At 40.9% G+C, this 20302-nt stretch overlaps 1 protein-coding gene across 8 annotated transcripts in view; it reads right to left on the bottom strand.

The window, feature by feature from the left end:
- Window positions 1-20302, bottom strand: part of ZNF827 (zinc finger protein 827) — a 183544-nt gene that overhangs the window by 87433 nt on the left and 75809 nt on the right. For all 8 annotated transcript variants that reach the window (XM_017534708.2, XM_037740573.1, XM_017534725.2 and 5 more), the window contains exon 6: window positions 1488-1727. In XM_017534708.2, coding sequence (XP_017390197.1) covers window positions 1488-1727 — 240 coding nt within the window. The remainder of the gene's footprint in view (window positions 1-1487; window positions 1728-20302) is intronic.

The raw sequence follows: 20302 nt of genomic DNA on the forward strand, positions 1-20302 counted from the left end.
CCTGTCTCGCACTCTGTACTACTAGTCTGAAGCTACTGCGTGCGTGTGTGCACGGACAATTCCTTTCTGTCCACTTAACAATGACAACGAGCGGGAATTTGGATTCACAGCCAGTACTCTTTTCAGAGAGCAGGAAATCGGGGCTCAATGACTTGTCTGAGGTCACCCAGGCAGTGACAGTGCCAGGGTGAAAACGCTCAGACACAAAGTTTTTAGCTGATAGGAGACTGCGACAGCATATGCTTTAGAGACAGACTTTCTGAAAAGAACCACGCAGGTCTCACTTTTGCAAATTTTAACCCCTCAATCATTATTAAAGTTATATTGTTTTAAAATAGGCTTCATCCTTCAAAAAAGAAAAACTAGCATGTTTTGGAGCTTGCAAAGATCTGTGGGTCCTATTAAGTTTACAGAATTGGTGATTTCAGCTACTGCAGAGATCTGCACAAACACAGTCCCTGCTTGAGGACCTGGAGGCCACTGTTTTCAGCACCATCTGATTATTACACAGCTATGGGCTATGTTGCCAGGTCAATGAGAAGGTGAACTATTATGGTGACAGACAGATTTTAGCTTTTTTTCCCCTCTTTCCTGGTATCTTCCTTACGAGAGAATTTATGGATGCTTTATATTTGGTATCCATAAGAAAACAGAGTTTGTCGAACATTAGTAACAGACTTTCTTGATTCATAAACCTTAATATTTGGGCCAGTGCTTGGCTTTGGACAAGGTATTTGCATGTATTTCTATCTGCATCTTATATATGTATATACCATCAACCTCAATCACGTGCAAAAAATAGAAGCATATTAAATTTGTTAGGGACAAGTGGTGTGTGGCTTGAAAGAGATGACAAAAGGAACAACTTGGGTACTGCGATCTTTAACTATTTCATCTCGACACTTCACTGAGCTGGTAATTACTGCACTTTTCAATTGTAAGTATGTGCAGTACGAAAAGCTGGCTTACAAAAACTGTCCTTCTAAGGCTATAGCTGGAAATAGTTCTCATACTTTCATCTTTTGCTTTTTCCTCCTTTGTTTTGCTTCTGTTTTGGCAAGATACAATAAAACCTCATTAATTCAGACCACACTAATTTGGAAGTCATAATAATTCAGTCACTGTTGGAATACATTGAAATTTATCTTTCACACGTTAAAAAAAAACACTGCTAATCAGATCAACTCCCTCAACAAAATTAGAGGTGAGGTGTTTAGCCCAGTCAACAGGAATCATTTGCGCAGAATTGAAAAGAGTTTTAATTTCAAGTGATTCTTAACTATTTATTAGGGAAAGTTTGGCAGGAATTCTGCTTGGCAACACTTTATTAACTGTTAGTTTGGGTGGCACATACGTGTGTTAAAGCAATAAAATTGATTTCTGTCTAAAAAATTCTGTAATTCAGGTTGTTTTTTAAAAAAACTGTGTTAGAAGGGTTTTCCTTCAATGATTTCCAATTATTGACATTTTTCTGTACATAAACATACCCGACAGTTGAAAGAGGAGCTCGGAAGCCATCTTCACAGAGATATCCTGACTGAAGAGGTTTCTCTCTGGGGGTACTCTGCCCTCTGGCATCTTCTGTAAGGGTTCGGTTTTCTCTCGCCCGATTAAAGTGCTGTAGCCAACATTCCGGTTGGGTGATATTGCGACGTGGGAGTCCTGGATGTCCACCTCCATGGGTTCCTCTTTAATCTTCACCATCTGTGTTTCCTTGTAGCTTTCCGCTGCAAGTAGGTGAATGAAGAGAAACAAAAACACCACCATTTCTTAATTCCAAGCCAGATCCAGTTTCTAATCACAGAGAAAAACCATGAAGATTGTGTCAGGGAAGAGAACAGCACGTTTGCACGGCACATCAGATCATAGTTTGAAAACTGAATCTGATAACTGAAACAGTAGGAGACTTCAGTTTTTGTTTTAGCCCAGATTCAGGGACTTGTTCAAGGTCACACAGATGGCAGCAGGGCCAGGCCTTGGCCTGCAAGCTGGAGCCTAGGTTTCTGGACCAAGGTCTCTTACCACTCACATGTGCCCTTCCTTTCTACCAAGTTGTTTCCAGAACTCAGAGAGGACATGGTAAATGTCTGTTCTTGCTCTGTAACTTACTCAATTCAGCAAATCAAATAAGAACAAACAACTGAATATTACGGTTTTCTCCCTTTTTTTGAGATGTAGTTTCACTCTTGTTGCCCAGGCTAGAGTACAGTGACATGATGTGGACTCACTGCAATCTCCGCCTCCTGGGTTCGAGAGATTCTTCTGCCTCAGCCTTCCAAGTAGCTGGGACTACAGGCACTGACACAATACCCGGCTAATTTTTGTATTTTTAGTAGAGATGGGGTTTTGCCATGTTAAACCAGGCTGGTCTTGAACTCCTGACCTCAGGTGATATACCGGCCTTAGCCTCTCAAAGTGCTGGGATTACAGCCATGAGCCACCGTGCCTGGCCTCTCCCTCTATTTTTAAAGCTCTGACCAATTGCTTTTCTCTCTTCTAGGAAGAGAGAAATACATTAATTATTAAAATAATTAAAATACATTAAAATACATACATTAATCAAGGATAAATACGGTCAATTTAACGGAGACATTTGCATCTTGCTGGAGGTGTAGGGAAGACCACACAGGAAGTTAACTGCAGCCCAAGGAGGAACACCCAGAAAAACAGACATCTTACAAGGTATAATAATGGTATAATTTACCATTTATCATTTAGGTGTGACTATTAGATGTTGGGTCTTTAGTCTGAAACACATATGCTTTGTAAGGGTGGAGTGTCTACGTCCATGTATTGCTCAGAGTTAATGATAAAACATCTTTGAAACAAGGTGGGACAATTAGCCCAGAAAATAAATTGCATCACTTTAAAATAAGGCCACATTTTCAAATTAATAATAATAATGATTAGTAACTAGTGTGTACTCAGCACTCTGGAAAACAAAAAACAAAGAGGATTTTGAGAGTTGAACAGATAGATGATGGACAGACAGAGTAGTGGGTTGAATGGTGGTCCTCTAAAAGAAACATTTAAATCCTAACCACAGAAACTTGTGAATGTGAATGTGACCTTATTTGTGGAGGAAAAAAAAAAAAAAAATGGTCTTTGCAGATGTGATTAAGTCAACACTCTCAAGATGAAATCATCCTGGATCATCTAGGTGGGTCCCAAATCCAGTGACAAGTATCCTAATAAGACACAGAAGAGGATGAGACAGAGCAACAGTGGAAAAGGCCATGTGAAAACAGAGACAGAGGCTGGAGTCGTGCAGCCACAAACCAAGGAGTCCCTGGAGCCACCAGAAACTGCAAGAGGAAGAGAAGCATTTTCCCCTAGAGCCTTGGGAAGGAGCACAGCCAGAGTAACATTTTGATTTCAGACTTCTGGAAGTCAGAACCATGAGAGAATAAATATCTGTCGTTTTAAGCTTCCAACTTTGTGGCAGCTTGTTACAGCAGATGTACGAAACTTTAGATAGATTAGATAGATAGACAGATAGATAGATAGATAGATAGATAGATAGATGATAGATAGATAGATAGACAGATGATAGATAGATAGATGATAGATAGGCAGGCAGGCAAACAGATACACAGACATGCAGACAGAACAAACAGTAAGAATCAGTGTAAAGGAAGTGCTGATCTGTGGGACAGTCAGGAGATGTCATCAAGGAAACCTCATTGCTAGAAGCTGGGAGGTCCAAGAAACTATGCTTTCCTTGGAAAGCATGACATGGGTGAACATCCAATACACAGTTTATTGACTAGTAGTTAAAAAAAAAAGAAGAGCATTTTAACCTAAATGATCAAAATTAATACAGTGCTATCAATAAGATCTTATGTAAGAAGAGTGCTAATTGCTCTTTTTTCTTCCTGACACATTACACATGCTTCTCAGGGAAAACTGTTTGTTTTTTGTAAACAACTAAACTGCAGGCAAGGGTGGTATTTACTTTAGATCCCTTCCTGTTTTCCCTACTCTTGCCAAGCTGTTTTTTCTCTGCATGTCTGTGAAGCAGCTCATAAAAATCGAGTTCACTAATTCAGTCAGTCATGATAAAAAATATTTAAAATGAAAGAAAAAGAAGAAGAAATCTGTCCAAGATACATGCTTAGCTTCTCTGCCTTTACTTCCAGTCCATCTGATTCTTCACGGAGGACTGATCTTCCTCCCTCAAGCCCCTTAGGGGATCTGGTGACCTCACAGCTATCCTGACCTCCAGCCAGATCACCCACCCTCATGGGCAGTCACAACACGGCTTCCCTCGTCATGCTCCCCCAAAGTACCTAATATTTGGAAAATAAGCAGTGGGGTCAGTGTCATAGGTGCATAACGATGCCTCTGAATCTTGCACCGGGAAGTCACTCTAAGGCCTGGGGACAAACACAAAAGAATACTAGGACAAATACAAAGGGATTCACTTCGTTTAAAAAAATCTTGACACTATAAAAAGCAAAGCCAGAAAGAAGCTCTGTTATTTATCTTCTCTTCACACCTCACACCACCCTGACTCATTTCCCTAGCTTTGACCATGGAATAAAAAAAAATCACCTGGCTATTTGCACCACTAAATTTAATGAAATTAGTTTTTAAAAGCTTCCTGGGATTACATAAAAAAAAAAAGTGTGATTTACATGAAGTGCTTTCTGCTCTTTCTTATGACAACCCTTGCCCTTTCAAGAATGCACAAAAACACTGATTACTGATAAAAAGCCTTTGGCCTGCTTAATCTACTTAACAGATTCCAGACTCACAGAGAGGAGTTTTCAGACTAACATCTCAACGGGCAAGTGAAACAATGGACAAATAATACAGCAGATACCACACTCCCTTCTCTTCCATGCAATAGCATTATTGCCAAGTGTTTTCTTGCCTTTTCTTTTCAAGCAGGATTTCTCAGCCTTGGTACTACTGACATTTGGGGCTGGATAATCTTTGTAGAAGGGGACTAAATTGCACCTTGTAGGGCGTTTAGCAACATCCTTGGTCTCTCCACCCACTAGATATCAGTAGCACTATCTAGTTTTTTTGTTTGTTTGTTTGTTGTTTTTTAAGAGATGGAGGTCTCACTACGTTGCCCAGGCTGGAGTGCAGTGGCTATTCACAGGTGTGGTCATAGTACACTGCAGCGTCGAATTCCTGGCCTCAGGCAACTGTCCTGCCTCAGCCTCCTGAGAAGCTGGGACTACCTGCACAGGCCACCACACTGGGCTCCATCCTCTAGTTTTAACAACCGAACATGACTGCAGATGTTGCCAAATTTTCTTGGGGGCTGGGGAGTGGCTAAATCACCCTGGTCGAAAACCACAGCTCTGTTTTTTGCCACACTCTAGTTTTTGCTCCAAAAAAAGTTCAAACACAAGACAAAGAAGAAAGAAAAAGCTCCTTTCATTTCTAGCCTAGGCCTGGTATCAATCACCATCTCAGCCAGGTTCCTGGACAGGCTGACCTGGGAACACGGGTTTCTGCTACTTACCTCACTTGGTCCCAGGGTCAGCTCTCTTCTTTTTGCCTGGGGTGTTCTAACATAACAGTGGTTGAATTAATCATTTCTACTCACTCTTAGCTTTGTCTCCCATACCCAGGGACATGTCTACACATCTAGGATTTTACTCTTTCCTGGACACATACAATGTGAATCCTTTCAGAGTCTCTTCCCAAATTAATAGGACAAATGGTCATTTTATCCCAAATGGTCTATATACTGTTGCTGCTGGTGTGGTGGTGTGCCTGTAGTCTCAGCCACTCAGGAGGCTGAGGTGGGAGGATCTATTGAACCAGGGAGTTCAAGGCTGCAATGAGCTATGATTGTGCTACTGCACTCCAACCTGGGTAACAGAGGGAGACTCTGTCTCAAAAAAAAAAAAAAAAAATCCCACAAAAACAAAAAACTCATAAGATATTTCAAAGGTTGAATAGGAAGGACCTGGCAGCTGACTGGAGTCTGAATTAAGAATGAAAAGACAGGCTGGCTCTGTGTACTTCGGGAGGCTGAGGTGTATGAATTGCTTGAACCCAGGAGTTCGAGACCAGCCCGGGCAACATGGCAAAACCCTGTCTCATAAAAAAGTACAAAATTAGCTCGATGTGGTGGCACACGCCTGTAGTCCCAGCTACTTGGGAGGATAAGATGGGGGGATCGTTTGAGCCTGGGAGGTCGAGGCTGCAGTGAGTCCTGACTGTACCACTACACTCCAGCCTGGGCAACAGAGCAAGACCCTATCTCAATTTTAAAAAAAAGCATGAAGAAACAAATGTGAGAGAAATTATGTATGAAACTTGTACAGGAATTGGATGAGCGGGCAGGTAGGATGAAAACAAAGTCCTGTGAATTGTAAGCTGCTACGGTTTGCAAGATAATATCAATAGGAATAACGAAAGCAGAAAAGTTGGGCCAAGGAGAAATCCAGGAGAAGAACTTCTGTGTTGCCTAAGTATTTGTTTCCCACAGGAAGTGGAGGTTGTGATGGCTTATAGGCGGAAGGGAAGGGCATTTGTGACACAGAGATGGGAAGTCATCTGATTTCCTGGGACTGAGTGAGGTCTGCAAAAGACAGCGAGCAGAGGGCAGTGGATGGGGTGGAACTGTTATTACCTAACCTTAAAGAGAAGGAGGAAGAAAATAGCAAGGAAAAGAGGTGGAGAGGGAATAGTCCCACTTCTCCCATGGAAGCCGGGAGAGAAGCAAGAGGCTCCGCAGATGCTACATCAGCTTCCTGCTCTCTGCCTTCTTGCCCTTCAATTCCTGCATCTGCTAAACGATTCCTTCTCTGTCCCACAGAAATCCTCAGCCCCACCCTCCCTGCCTCATCCCTGAGCACTCCTCCATGTGACTTTATGCTCCTGTAATAGAGAAATATTCCAGTTGCTTGAACAGGCCACGCTTCCCCTTGCCTAATCTTTTTTATGTGCCCTCTCCTTCCAAAATATCCTAATAAAACCCTATTCAGATGTCCCCTCTGTGGGCAGCCATCCTGTATCTTCCTCGGGTGGCACTCTCTCCCTCATCTTTTCTATATCTAGATTGTTCGTACCTTGCAAATATTGTGATGTCTTACACAACAATTATTTTGTACAGATTCATTTCCCCTCTGGACTGAGCTCTCAGGGGAGTGCTTGGTTCTTGTTCATCTTTCATCCCCAAGACAGCAAGGGGCATGGCGCATTGAGCAAGTTTAATGCTATGTTTACCATATTATCACCTGAGGTGTGGCACGCAGTGGTGTGTAATGTTATCCTGCCATTCCTGGGCCTTCAGATTACATGCTACAGATTACAACAAAATATGAAAGGGTGGGAAATTGGAAATGGCACTGAAATAAACAATATCAGTTGGTCATTCCGTCTAGACGGCATGCTATCATGATTTGGAACTAGTATTGTAGAACAGGAAGCTTAAAAGAGCAACTGGAAGCACTGCCAACTATGCTAACACTGACACCATTCCCTTTCTAGAGCGACAGGCTTTTTAATGTATAAATTAAAAAGCTTTCATCTCCAACTTACCAGGCTCAAAGATACCAAGGTCTTGGTTGGGCAAATACCCTCCACATATGAAATTTGATTCCTGCTGGTCTTGGGTTTGATCATTACTCAAAACTTTGTGAAAAAGAATGCAGACTAAAAGGACAAATCAAGTGAAACAAATGATCAGGACCCAGAAATGAGATCCCATGGTAACACCTTTATCTGGGGCCTGGCACCTGCTGGCATCTGATAAAGGCAAGATGCCTGCTCCGTTTGCCTTCTCCTTTTGACTTTCCAAACCCACAGTGGAATGAAGAGTTGGGCTGGGTTGTCTTGGTTGCTCAGAGAATGGTTAAGCCCCAGAGCTACTGGAGTGGAGGCCAAGGATGGAGGCAGAAAAGGAAATGTTTATTCCACAGAAGTCTGAAACTACATATTTGGCTTTTCCTTTTTAGAGAGAAGCAGTGTGGAAGTGAAGCAGCCTCAGGCCCTGAAGCCATTCCTTCACCCTGCGCTGGAGCTGGGTACCCAGTGCAATGGAGATACCTTGTATCTCCAACATTGTTATGAGAATTAAGAACCCAGTGCTTAGATGCCGAACGTTATTCTTCCTTTTGGCTTTTCTTACCCTACACTGTGTCTCCCTCTGTATCACAGAACAGAAGCAGAAGTCTATTGAGACAAGTTTTATGTTCTATAAAGGATTGCCTTATTATATGCTGCTTCTCCATGGAAAGTTACATATTAAATTTCATATTTCTCTACTATGTGGCCCTTAGTGGGAAAAAGCTCCCCATTCCTGCTCTGAGGAGTGAATTCCAGTACTGGGGCTTGCCCGTGGGTGCTGCCACACCCCAGAGAGAGGCAATGCAAGCCCTCCTCCCATGCCTGCTCTCCCTCCTGGACGCACTGGCCATCTGTTCCTGGGGAAAAAGAGAGGACACTCTCTCCATAAAATAAAACAGTAGTGGGGCACATTTTCTTGTAGTTCTCAATATACAAGAAACTTCAAGGTGGGTAGCTTTTAACAGAAAATCCATACAATGACTTCCAGTACACACACACACACACACACACACACACACACACACTTCACTCAGAATAGTACAGGAAAAATTGGAAAAACTGAGCAAACCATGAGACCAAGCAAATGTTTATGATGAAGATGATAAAAAAAACTGTGTCAAATTAAGTATTTAATTAATTTATTCATTAATTGAATTAAATACTCTTAAATAATCTTTTCTGGGTGGTGGCACCAATCTTTACAGTAGCCTAAACATTAGATAATTTTTGTTAAAATGATAAAACTAAGTTTTTCTGTATGCCTTGTCTTTCTTTCACATGCACACACACACACATGCACACACGCACGCACAATTTTATTCCTAAAACAATTTCAAAGGTATATTATCAGAATTGACTTCTTGAATTTGATCATCAAAATGATAAAGTAACCAACATTTTCCCTCTGTATCAGTATAATACCTGGAAATTTAGTAAGGAAAATTAATAAATGTCTGAATAATTAGCTATGTACATTAGAATTCATAATTAAGTACACAGAGGTGAGCAGGAGATCAACTTAAGAGTCAGTTTTAGAAAAAAATCCCTAGAAGCACCAGATATTCTATTTTACTAATTGTTTTGAATTTGCAAAGAACAAGTATGCCTTAAAAATGCTGAGCTCCAACTTTACAGGTAAAAAAGAATTAGTGAGAGTTGGAATTTCTTTCTAAGGTACATGAAACATATCATTTTCTACAAGATCAAAGCACTTGTTGCTTTACTTTTATGTAGATTTTAAAATCAGTCTCGTGTCTTCTGTACCAATTATCAGTGCAACAGGTCCTTGACTGAGATAACTTAGTTGGATATCTGCAAATGTTTTCAGACTGGCCATAGCACTAAGCCCACACCTGCAGTATAAGTTTTCAACTTGACTCTGGTGACCAGATATCAGAATATGTCCATCAAACATAACAAATTCTGCATTCAATTTCACTTTTGTCCAAATCCAAATCCAAATTAAAATCTTTCAGTCACTGGGGGTTCAGGGAGATTAGCTTTGCCAGCCCAGCAGATGATGTGGGGTGGCTCAGTCATTATCTGTTGAACTTTGAGTGTCCTGGTGTTAAATGTAAAACCTCTCCCGATCATCTTGTTTTCTTTTCATTTAATGATTTCACTAGAAATTAGCTAAAGAAGTGAATTTGAACTGTATATATGCCATTTGGTAACATTCCAAATGATCTCATTTTAAAAAAATTAACCTATTTTTCATCTAATGTCCAGAATATACTTTTCTTGTCTCATGTTAAAAAGCCAGAAAAAGAAAAAAGCGGAAAGGGTCAATTAAAGTATCTGATCTAACCTTAAAGCTATTTAACATGATTATCCTTTGCCATTTCATAAATCTAAGCCCTGTCCATCCTTATCTGTTGTGATTAATAGGCCTTTATATATCCTTCCATGAACCAGAGTGCTGGTGTGTGTGCGTGTGTGAGAGTGTGTGTGTGTGTGTGTGTGTGTGTGTGTGCGCGCGCGTGCATGCATGTGGCTTCTAAACAGGATTCCTGGCAATGGTTCATGCCTATAATCCCAGCACTTTAAGAGGCTGGGGCAGGAGGATCACTTTTAATAAAGATGATTTTCAAAATGAGATGATACATCAAAATCAGTCTAGAAATCCCCTCTAAAACATAAAAATCTAAAATATATAAATTCTGGCCATGCACCGTAGCTCACACCTAAAATCCCAGTACTTTTGGAGGCCAAGGTGGGAGGACTGCTTGAGGCCAGAAGTTCAAGAACAGCCTCAGTAACATAGCAGAATCAGTCTCTACAAAAGATAAAAATCAAAAAATTAGTTGTGCATGGTGGCACATGCCTGGAGTCCCAGCTACTTGGGAGGCTGAGAAGGAAGGAGAGCTTGAAGCTAGAAGTTTGTGGCTGCAGTGAGCTATAATCATGCCACTATACTCCAGCCTGAGGGACGGAGAGAGACCCTGTCTCAAAAAAAAAAAAAAAAGGAGAGATAAAAATGATGAAAAATAAACAATTCCTGAAAGATTCAGTAGTATCCCTGCTGCCATAAAAAACTTACCAAAAAGCAAAGGCTGTCTCTGTCAACTGATGGGTTGGCCATTGCTTTATGCACAAAGAGTAGGAGGACAGAGGGATTCCTTAATGCCCAAGGAGGGAAAGGAGAAAAATAAATTTTATTTTAATAAGTGAAAGCTTGTCAATTTTTCAAGTATCAAAGGGCTTCAGTATATGCAGACAAGTTTCACATGCTTTTCTTATGTGGTGTTACATATTACTAATATGTACTAGTATATAAATACTAATATATACTAGTAATATTAATCTACTAATATTGCTATTGTAAATGATAATGAATGTGTAGCAAGGATATTTCTGCTGAGAAGCTGTGACTACTTCGCTCCTGTTGATCAATGTTCCCAGCAAGCAGGGAAGGGCTGGTAAACATGCAGAGAGTGGAGCATCAGATAATAACAGAGACCAGAACGCAGGCAATACCAGGAATAAGATATCGTAGCAATAGATGGGGTGGGAAGGGAATGTAGGCTCCAGGCAGGTGAAGGCCTTATTTACTTTTGTATCCTTCGTGTCCAAATAGGGCTTGAAAAACAGCAGCAGCTCAATAAAGACCTGCCGAATGAATGAATAAGTGAAATAAAACAAAAAGGAAGGAGGCCACTAAGAAGAAATGGAAAGACAGGATGAGAAATATAGGGTTCATTTAAATCCCAAGAAATCTTCACAACAGCCAATAATAAGTGAGTCTGTGTTTTTGATAGGACACTGTCCCTAGTCCCATGCCTGTGGGAGTCGCTGGACTGTGGGGTGGGGGCTCCCGCTGGTGGGTGGTGTTCCCTCTGAGCTCTCACTTCCCCATAGCTTCTGGAGATACAGAGTGCACGGATATTACCTTAACGTATTTTGGCTGTGTTTAAACCTTCTTTTCTAAATGCTTGTTAAATCAAAGCTACTTACAAGTAGCGTAAGCAACTCATTTTAATTTCCCTTCCTCTTTCTGGTTGCCGTGTCCTCTCTAGCGCAGGTGATGAAGAGCCAGTCAACCAGACAGTAGAGGGAGGAGAAGGTAACCCTTACACTGGTTACCGAGGCCCTAATCACTGAACACTCACAGTTACACACAGGATACTCCAGCCCTGGGTGTCTCCGGGAGAGCTGAGTGTCGGGTAGGAAGAGCTTTCTAGTATGAACAACGTTTTAGAAGAAAATATTTTAAACTGTATGATAGGATAAACAGGGTCCAAAATGTAGTGGGGGCTAGCAGAAGTATTTGAAAGGGTTTGTCTTGATTAAATGCGTAATTCTGTCCTGATTAAACTATCTTCCTAGTCCCCAGCTTTCTTCTTTTGTCTTCACAGCTCTTCGGAAAAAAAGTTCTAAAAAAAAGTCTCACTTAACTACTTCCCAATATGTTGGCTAAACAAACATGGCTGATTTCCAGGGGGAGGTTCTTACTAATATTTGAATGTGCAGAAGCAAGAGATCCTACTCACGTAATCAGGTCCACATTCAGAGAAATTTCACCTCTTGTTCTCATTAATCCTTGGTTCTGCTGAGGGCCTCTTTCCCTCTTGATTTGAGGGATTATTGGTGTACCTTTGGCAGCATGCATGTGGATCACAGGAAGCTCTGTAAGGTTGTCCCCATAAATGCCCTCTACCTCAAAATAGCAGGAAGAATTTCTGGTAGCAAAAACAGGGGAAGTGTATGCACATATTTAGGGCACGGGTAGGTTTATGGGGAAAAAGATGGTAGTAGTCGGAAGTAAAGAACAAGTTCATAATTTATTCTTTAAACAGTGACCTTTGCCATCTGATTTTGTACCTAAGATAAAATGTGATGGGTCATGCATAAATTCTATCACCTCCCCTCTCCAGCTGTGGAGGTAAGTGATACAAGCATATGGCAAGCCACAGGAAACCAGGAAATGTGCTTGAATCCAGCTGCTATCCCGTAGTTAGATAAAAGGAAGTAAATTAACTCACAGCACAAACTCAGGATGACTTAAAATGGGAAAAATACACACATGGGTGGAGTAAAGAGAAGAATTATTAGAAGGGAGGGCAAAGATCCGTTCAGAAAGAATACCACAGGTCCTTACAACTTGCTAGTGAGAAAACACTTTTAAATCATTTGACTTTCTGTAAGAATCATAAAAGCCATAAGAGAAAAATAATTCTCTTTGTGAAAGTTTCCATTATTGGGCTAATATGAACACTCCACTGCCCAATGGAAAGGGTCCCATCCCTCCCAGACTTTGTGCATCTTCCAGTGCGGTGTGCACGTGCGCTGAGTAGCCCCTGCCCCACCATGCAGTAGAGCCCCTGCCCAGTGGATGACCCGGCCACTTGGCAGCAGACAGGCTACTTAGCAATGAGGATTCCCTTCTCCAGGGGTAGGTCCATGAGACCAGCATGTACCCAGATGGGCACTGTATCCATGGGGTTTAATTATGCATGTGAATATTCCCCTTTTTTGACATGAATAAGTTAAAGGTGAAAGGTTAATATGGTGATGACAAGAAAAACCACTGTGTAATGAGAATGCTTTCGATAGCTCTTTGAGGAAAATAACAATTATGCTCTCCCCTCACAAGACTACAACTGTATTAACATATAGCCAAAAGGGCTGCTGGGAGGAACCCCAAAACCTAGAATGGTGCAAAGTACACAGCTTCTATCCATCAGGGAAACTTGTCCATTGAGTGAAAAACTGAGCAGATTGTTTGACTGGTTACTCAAATATTTGCAACCACACTGTGACTGGATCTCTCTGAAAATAAAGCTTCTTCTCAGAGTTGTCATCATCAAATCGTATTTACTAGCGGCCTCTCCGTTTGTGCCCCAGTATGTGTTACAGATAAGGTAACATCTGTAGTCATCTATACCAGAAACAGAAAGTGATGCAGGAATCCAAGAGGAAGGCCTAGATGTCATTCTTAATTCTTTTGCTCCATATTTATAAAGGAAGATCTGGAGCCCCTCCACCACGCCCCCACCCCTGATGCACCACCTGCAGCCCTACCCACTCCCTGCTGTGCCCAGAGCCCTCCTTGTCCTAGTCCTGAAGCAGCCCAACAGAAAAGGAACCTATAATGAAGGTGGAGCACATGAAATTGTTTTCAGCGTTTTTGCTTGGTTTCTGGGAACACCAGACAATACAAATTTTCGTGGCTATATTAACGTACGCAGCTATGGGACAGGGAGATGATAATAAAACAAGAGCCCTTTTGAGTCTGGTCTTTCAAATCCCAGGCCTTGGAGAAAGCCGGGTCAAAAAAGCAAGAAGAGTAGCCTGAAGCTTGAGGTCTAAAAAGGGAGGTGCAGAGGCCCTGGCCTTGAGGGTGTGAGCTGGAACAGCTCCTATATGGGGTAGGGAAAAGTAGCAACAGCCATTCAGGTGTATGGGTTCCAGGATTTGTAAAGGGCATGTGGAATTACAAAATAAACAGTTGGGGGCTTACTGGCTAGAGCGATTGTAACACCAGGTATGGTCAGACAGCCTGTTGGAATAAGTTCCTCTTCGTAGCTGAGAAAGAACTGATTTCCAGGGTTGGCTGCATCCAGCTACTTCTGAGTCTCTCCTGATGAAACGGTCAGGTTAACAATACTGCTGTCTAGCCTCTGAGCTTAACGAGATCCAGACCTTCAAGAGAAGATTTCTCTGGGTATAGAAACATGTCAAATTTTTACCTTATTAAAGTGATCTATTCCCTGTTTGTACAGGATACAGTTTCGGTACTCCCAATATCTACAGTCCTCATTGAGTTTTCAAGGGCTAAAAAAAGTCTAATTCCTTATTTATATTACACTGTCCCCCAGCCATGGGTTTTATAGATATATATAGTTGCTCATGATATACATAGCAATGAGGAAAGTGGTCCAGCCTTTAGTTGTAGGCCCATTGCCGGTCATGTTCATTATAAGTAATTTAAAAAGTAGACATATAAATATCCTTTGCCATTAGACACATAAAGAATGCTACAGCAAATACAGAAGCCAGAGGGGTCCACTCCACTGAGGCGTTATTCAATAAATTTAGTTTCACAGGCTTTATATCTCTGAAAATTAAATAGCACCATGGGAATATAAGACAGACTTTCCTTTTAATATGAAATAAGTCTGCATTTTTTACTTAATTTTTGGATTTATGGAAAATGCGATAGCGCTCATTAGTAACAAAAGAAAAACTGAGATAAACAGGACCATATCAAAATTAAAAAGGTTTATGCTGTAAATAATATCATTAAGAAAATGAAGGACAACTGGCAGAGCTGGGAGAAAATATTTGCAAATCCTATATCTGAGTAGACACTTATGTCCAGAATACATAAGGAACTTTTAACACTCAAGAATAGAAACAAATAACCCAATTTAAAAAGTAAGAAAATAACTTGATAACTTGAATAGACACTTCTCCAAAGAAGATCTACAGATGGCCACCAAGCACATGAAAATATGCCCAACATCATTAGTCATCAGGGAAATGCAAATCCAAACTACAATGAAACACTAGTTTACATTCTTCAGATGGTTATAATAAAAAAGACAGACAAAACCAAGTTTTTGCAAGGATGTGGAGAAACTGAGACCCTCATCCACTGCTGGTGGGGATGTAAAATGGTGCAGCTACTTTGGAAAATCACTTGTCAGTTCCTTAAAATGTTAAACACAGAGTTAGCATTTGACTCAGCAATTCCATTCCTAGGTATATGCCCAAGAGAATTAAAGACCTCAGTCCACACAAAAACTTGCACATGAATGTTCATAATAGCAAAGTTGGCAAACAATCCAAGTGTCTTCATCAATGGATGAATAGATCAAGAATATGTGGTATATCCATACAATGAAGTGTCATAAATGAAAACGAATAAAGCCATAAAAATGAAGTACTGATTTACGTTACAACATAGACGAACCTTGAAAACATTATACTAAGTGAGAAAAGCCAGACGCAAAAGACTACATATTGTATGATTTCATTCACATGAAATGTCCAGAATAGGCAAACGTACTGAAATAGTAGATTTGTGGTTACCTGGGTAGCGGGTGTGGGGGTGGGGATACACAGTGATTGCTCATGGGCTTGACATTTTTGGGGGCAATGAAAATTTTTCTGGAATTTGATGTGATGATGGTTGCACAACTCTGGGGAATATACTAAAAATCATTGAATTGTATACTTTGAATGGGTGAATTCTACGGTATGTGAATTATATTTTAATAAAGATGGGCTGGGTGCAGTGGCTCAGCCTGTAATCCTAGCACTTTGGGAGGAAGCAGCAGGTGGAGAATGCCTGAGCTCAGGAGTTCAAGACCAGTCTGGCTAACATGGTGAGACCCATCACTACTAAAACACAAAAAATCAGCCAGGCGCTGTGGCAGGTGCCTGTATTCCCAGCTACTCAGGTGGCTGATGTATGAGAATTGCTTGAACCCGGGAACCCACTCCACTCCAGCCTGGGTGACAGACTAAAACTCTGTCTCAAAAAAAAAAAAAAGATGTTTTTTAAAATGAGATGGTACATTAAAATCAGTCTAGCAATGCCCTCTAAAACATAAAATATATCAATTCTGGCCAGGTACAGTAGCTCACACCTGTAATCCCAGTACTTTGGGAGGCCAGGTTGGGAGGACTGCCTGAGGCCAGGAGTTCAAGACCAGCCTGGGCAACACAGCAAGCAAGACCTTGTCTCTTCAAAAAAAAAAAAAGCCAAATGTGATGATGCACGTCTGTAGTCCTAGCTACTCAAGAGCCTGAAGTGGGAGGATCGATTGAGCCTAGGAGTTGAAGGTTTCAGTGAGCTATGATCACACCACTGCACTCCAGCCTGGGTGACAGGGCAAGGACCCTGTCTCTAAAAATAAATTAAATATATGAATTCGAGAAAAGCAGAATACTGGATTCAATAAATTTCTTCAGGGGCTCAAAAAAAGTTGAAATGAAAAAATGAATTTTTTGATTTTTGGACTGATTAGACTGATTAGATCTACCTATTCACTTTATAAGTGAGCTCCGCATTTAGCCTTTTATGCAAGCAGGTAAAATCATAAGGAACTAAGTACAAATAGGCCTCACATCATCTCTACCACCTAACTAGATAACTTCCAAGTCTGAAGGAAGCAAATGTGAGAAGGCAGTGACATAAAAATACATGTATTTTCCATCCTTATAGATCACTAAAGTCACACTGCTTAGAAAGCTTGCTAGACTATAATTTTCAAAGGGAAAATACCAAATAGGACAGTGAATAGTTTTTGCCCTGAGAAATTTTTAAGCTAAAAATCTGTAATTAATCTCAAAGAATTCTTTAGAAGAGCCTCCAACATGGTTTTAGATTATGTTGAGGGGAGGTAGGGAAAGGTTTTTCTCCAAAAAGAATGCCAACATTGCTCAGGAATAATCATGAAATGTAACAGCAAAGAACACTGAAAAAAGTAGTGTTATCTGAGGCTCACAGCCAACACTATCTTGATTTATTAGGTACATGAGCCCTTCTAAAAAAAGGTTCCCAGATACCATTATTTCATAATAAATTAAAAAGAATCTTCACTGAAGAGAGATGGTTCCTTTTAAAAAGTAAAATGTACATTTAATAGAGCTTTGTTCTCTGTCAGCTTCAACCTAAAGAATTCTTCTCAGATGGATGAAACTTATTTTTCCAATTAACCATTTCCTCAGCACAGTGCTTTTCAAGCCTTAGCTGTCAGAATCGCTAGGAGGGTTTGTGAAAACAGACAGCAGGACTCCCACTCCCAGAGTTTCAACTAGGTCCAGGGTAAGTCTCAAAAATTGACATTTCCCTGGGCGTGGTGGCTCACGCCTGTAATCCCAGCACTTAAGGAGGGCGGATCACCTGAGGTTAGGAGTTCAAGACCAGCTTGGCCAACATGGTGAAACCCCGTCTCTATAAAAATTAGCCGGGCATGATGGCAGGTGCCTGTAATCCCAGCTACACGGGAGGCTGAGGCAGAAAAATCACTTGAACCCCAGAGGCAGACATAGCAGTGAGCCGAGATCGTGCCATTGCACTCCAGCCTAGGCAACAGAGCAAGGCTCTGTCTCAAAAAAAAAAAAAAAAGAATGGACATTTCTAATACTTCCTTATCCCCACAAATTTCATGATGATTCTGCTGGTCCAGGGACCACACTTTAAGAAGCACTGCCTTAGCAAATTAGAGAAGTTTTTCTCTCAGACCGTTTCAGGAAGGAAAGATAAACAGCACCCAAAGTTCCAAACACATTTCCACTCAATACTGAAATGACAGCAATCACCATAATTGTCCCTGGACCTTTTGTGGTTCATACACATTGTTCTATCTTCCTGTTTCGCACCTCACCCTCCTGCCCTCCCTCCCAGCAATCCCACATCGCTAACAGCAGCAGCCACATCTGCCCAGCATGCTCTCATCCCTAAATAGAGAAGTTTCCACTCTTGAGTCCCAGTTGAAGCTAAGGCACTCGGTTGGGATTTAGGACTGGGATGAAGACATTTCTGTCTGGCTACTCTTTTAAGCAAGACATAAACTCAGAAGCTGCTGGCAATTCCCCCTTTCCATCATGTGGACTGAGAAACAGAAGTCCATCTGTCGGTGCAGAGAGAAGCAGAAATGAGGTGGGGGAGGGGGTGGTTCCTGGGTTCCATATGGTCCTCCAGCCTCTGGCTGCAGTGGAAGACGGAGGCCCCGCTGCGTCTCTGCGCTTAGGATCCATAAGCCAATCTCAGACCCACATCTTATACTAAATTCTTCTATCCTGCTGAAACTATCTGAAGAGGGATTCTGTTATTTATAACCAAAGGGGCCCTAATTACAACTGCTAATAAAGTGAGTTCTTTTCTTCTTTGCTTCAGTTCACCTCAGAGATTAAATTCATCTTAAAATGTCACCCTACTCAAGTTGACCTGTTCTTAAATATTTCCTAGCTGAAGCTCCATCTCATTTAGGTGATACCCTAAACCAAATATCACTATGTATTTCAAATCTAGGGCCTGCTTGGATTCCTATACAAGAGGCAATTATAATTTATATGCTTCTTCAGGACTAGGCAGGAATAAATGAATATAAACCAGAAATGAATATAAATCCACTGGGTGAGCACAGAAATTTTAAAAAACCAATAAACTTGTTTCAAATTAAGGTTTAATATGAAGTTTTATTTACCATGTAGAGAAATGTAAATGTTTCATTTTTCATTAATGTTTCTGCATAACTCCAGCTTTCCAGCTATGTACCTTTTGTGTATGGAATTCATATTTTTAAATGGCATTCTCATCTACTACTTCTAGGCTCACCCAACCATGCATGATACATTTTATATATGCATTCCCATGGAAACATGTAACTTCCCAAAGAAAGAAGAGGGCATTTATCTTTCTTTATCACTTCACATCTAGCTACTTCTCTTAAGGCAGAACAGAGACAAAGCAGACAAAATTTTCTGTCGCTTTCACCCTTACATCATATCCATGATAACACAGCTGTCCCATAAGTTTGCACGGTGACCAGACATTGCAAAACCAGAGTTTAAAGAGGACTTTGAATATCTTACACTACCTAATGTTATATATCCTCTACGTTGAACATCAAGATTTTGGTCTCCTTGAATGAAGACTTCTGGGAATTATCTTTGGCAACCATATGCTTAGCAAAAAAGTCTGATTATTTTGGCTGCCTCGTGTCACATAACAACAAGTAGTCGCAGACTTCCAGTGCTTTCCTCAGAGTGTGTTGCTTTCTTTATGGCAATCAATTTACTTGGCCCAGCTGTCAGGCGTTCAACTTCCCAATTAACAGCTGGAAATAGAACTTGAACCACAGGAAGGAAGAAAGCTCAGATTTTCCCAAACGCACACTTAATGAAAAATTGAGCCTACTCTCTAGCTCATCTGCGTTTTTCCCGTAAAACACAAATGTCAATTTGGAAAACAATATACCTACAGAGGTTTCTCCACATGGAAGAGTTCCACATGATATATGACTGGGCCAGGTGCCAAGTCTCCATCCTTAAGGAGTTAACATAAATTAATTTAAAACTGAAATGAAGCAGCCAAAATTGTGGACTAGTTTCTTCTTATTAATTCAGTGAGAAGACTGAAAGGGTCTAAACTATAGGTCACCACTTCTAATCTCAAAGAAATAAGTAACAGGGGGAAACTCCTTTTATTCCACATCTTAGAACTACTCCTTGGGTCAAAAGTGAAACAAGGAAAAGCATGCCCGATGCATCATCCTTGCATAAATAATTATCTTCACCCAACTCTTCCTGACCAAGAGGAATTTCCCCAGCATAACAGAAGACTATAAATGAAAGCAAGCAAGGCAGGAAGCAATAGGAACGCCTGTTCATAAGAACAGCTACAAGAAACCTGTGGGGGTATCAGCCGAGGTGAACTGGTGATGCAGCCCTGACCACCTACACAGACGCTTCGGGAAATGAGTTATTACTCTTGTCTATAGAGGAACAGAAATGATCATGGAAAAGGGTGTCTGAAGACATTCAAAGTCCTTTACTTGGATGTCTTTCAGGGCATGAACAGTGAAATTGTTAAAATCACAATTTGAGGTAAGACCATATAAAGTTTTCTCCTTACCTAATTAAGGATGAGTCCTCTTTACCTTATAGCTTAGGAATGAAAAGGTATTTGCTTTTAAGTCACATGCTTATTTTTATGACAAAAAGCTTCTTCCCAGTTTGCCTGACCATGGCCACTAGAGTATGGCAGTACTAAGTTCCAAGTACAAATCACTTGAATGGATTTCACTGCCCT

The sequence above is a fragment of the Cebus imitator genome, unplaced genomic scaffold (genome assembly GCF_001604975.1).
Source record: "Cebus imitator isolate Cc_AM_T3 unplaced genomic scaffold, Cebus_imitator-1.0 Scaffold4, whole genome shotgun sequence".
NCBI classification, from domain to species: domain Eukaryota; kingdom Metazoa; phylum Chordata; class Mammalia; order Primates; family Cebidae; genus Cebus; species Cebus imitator.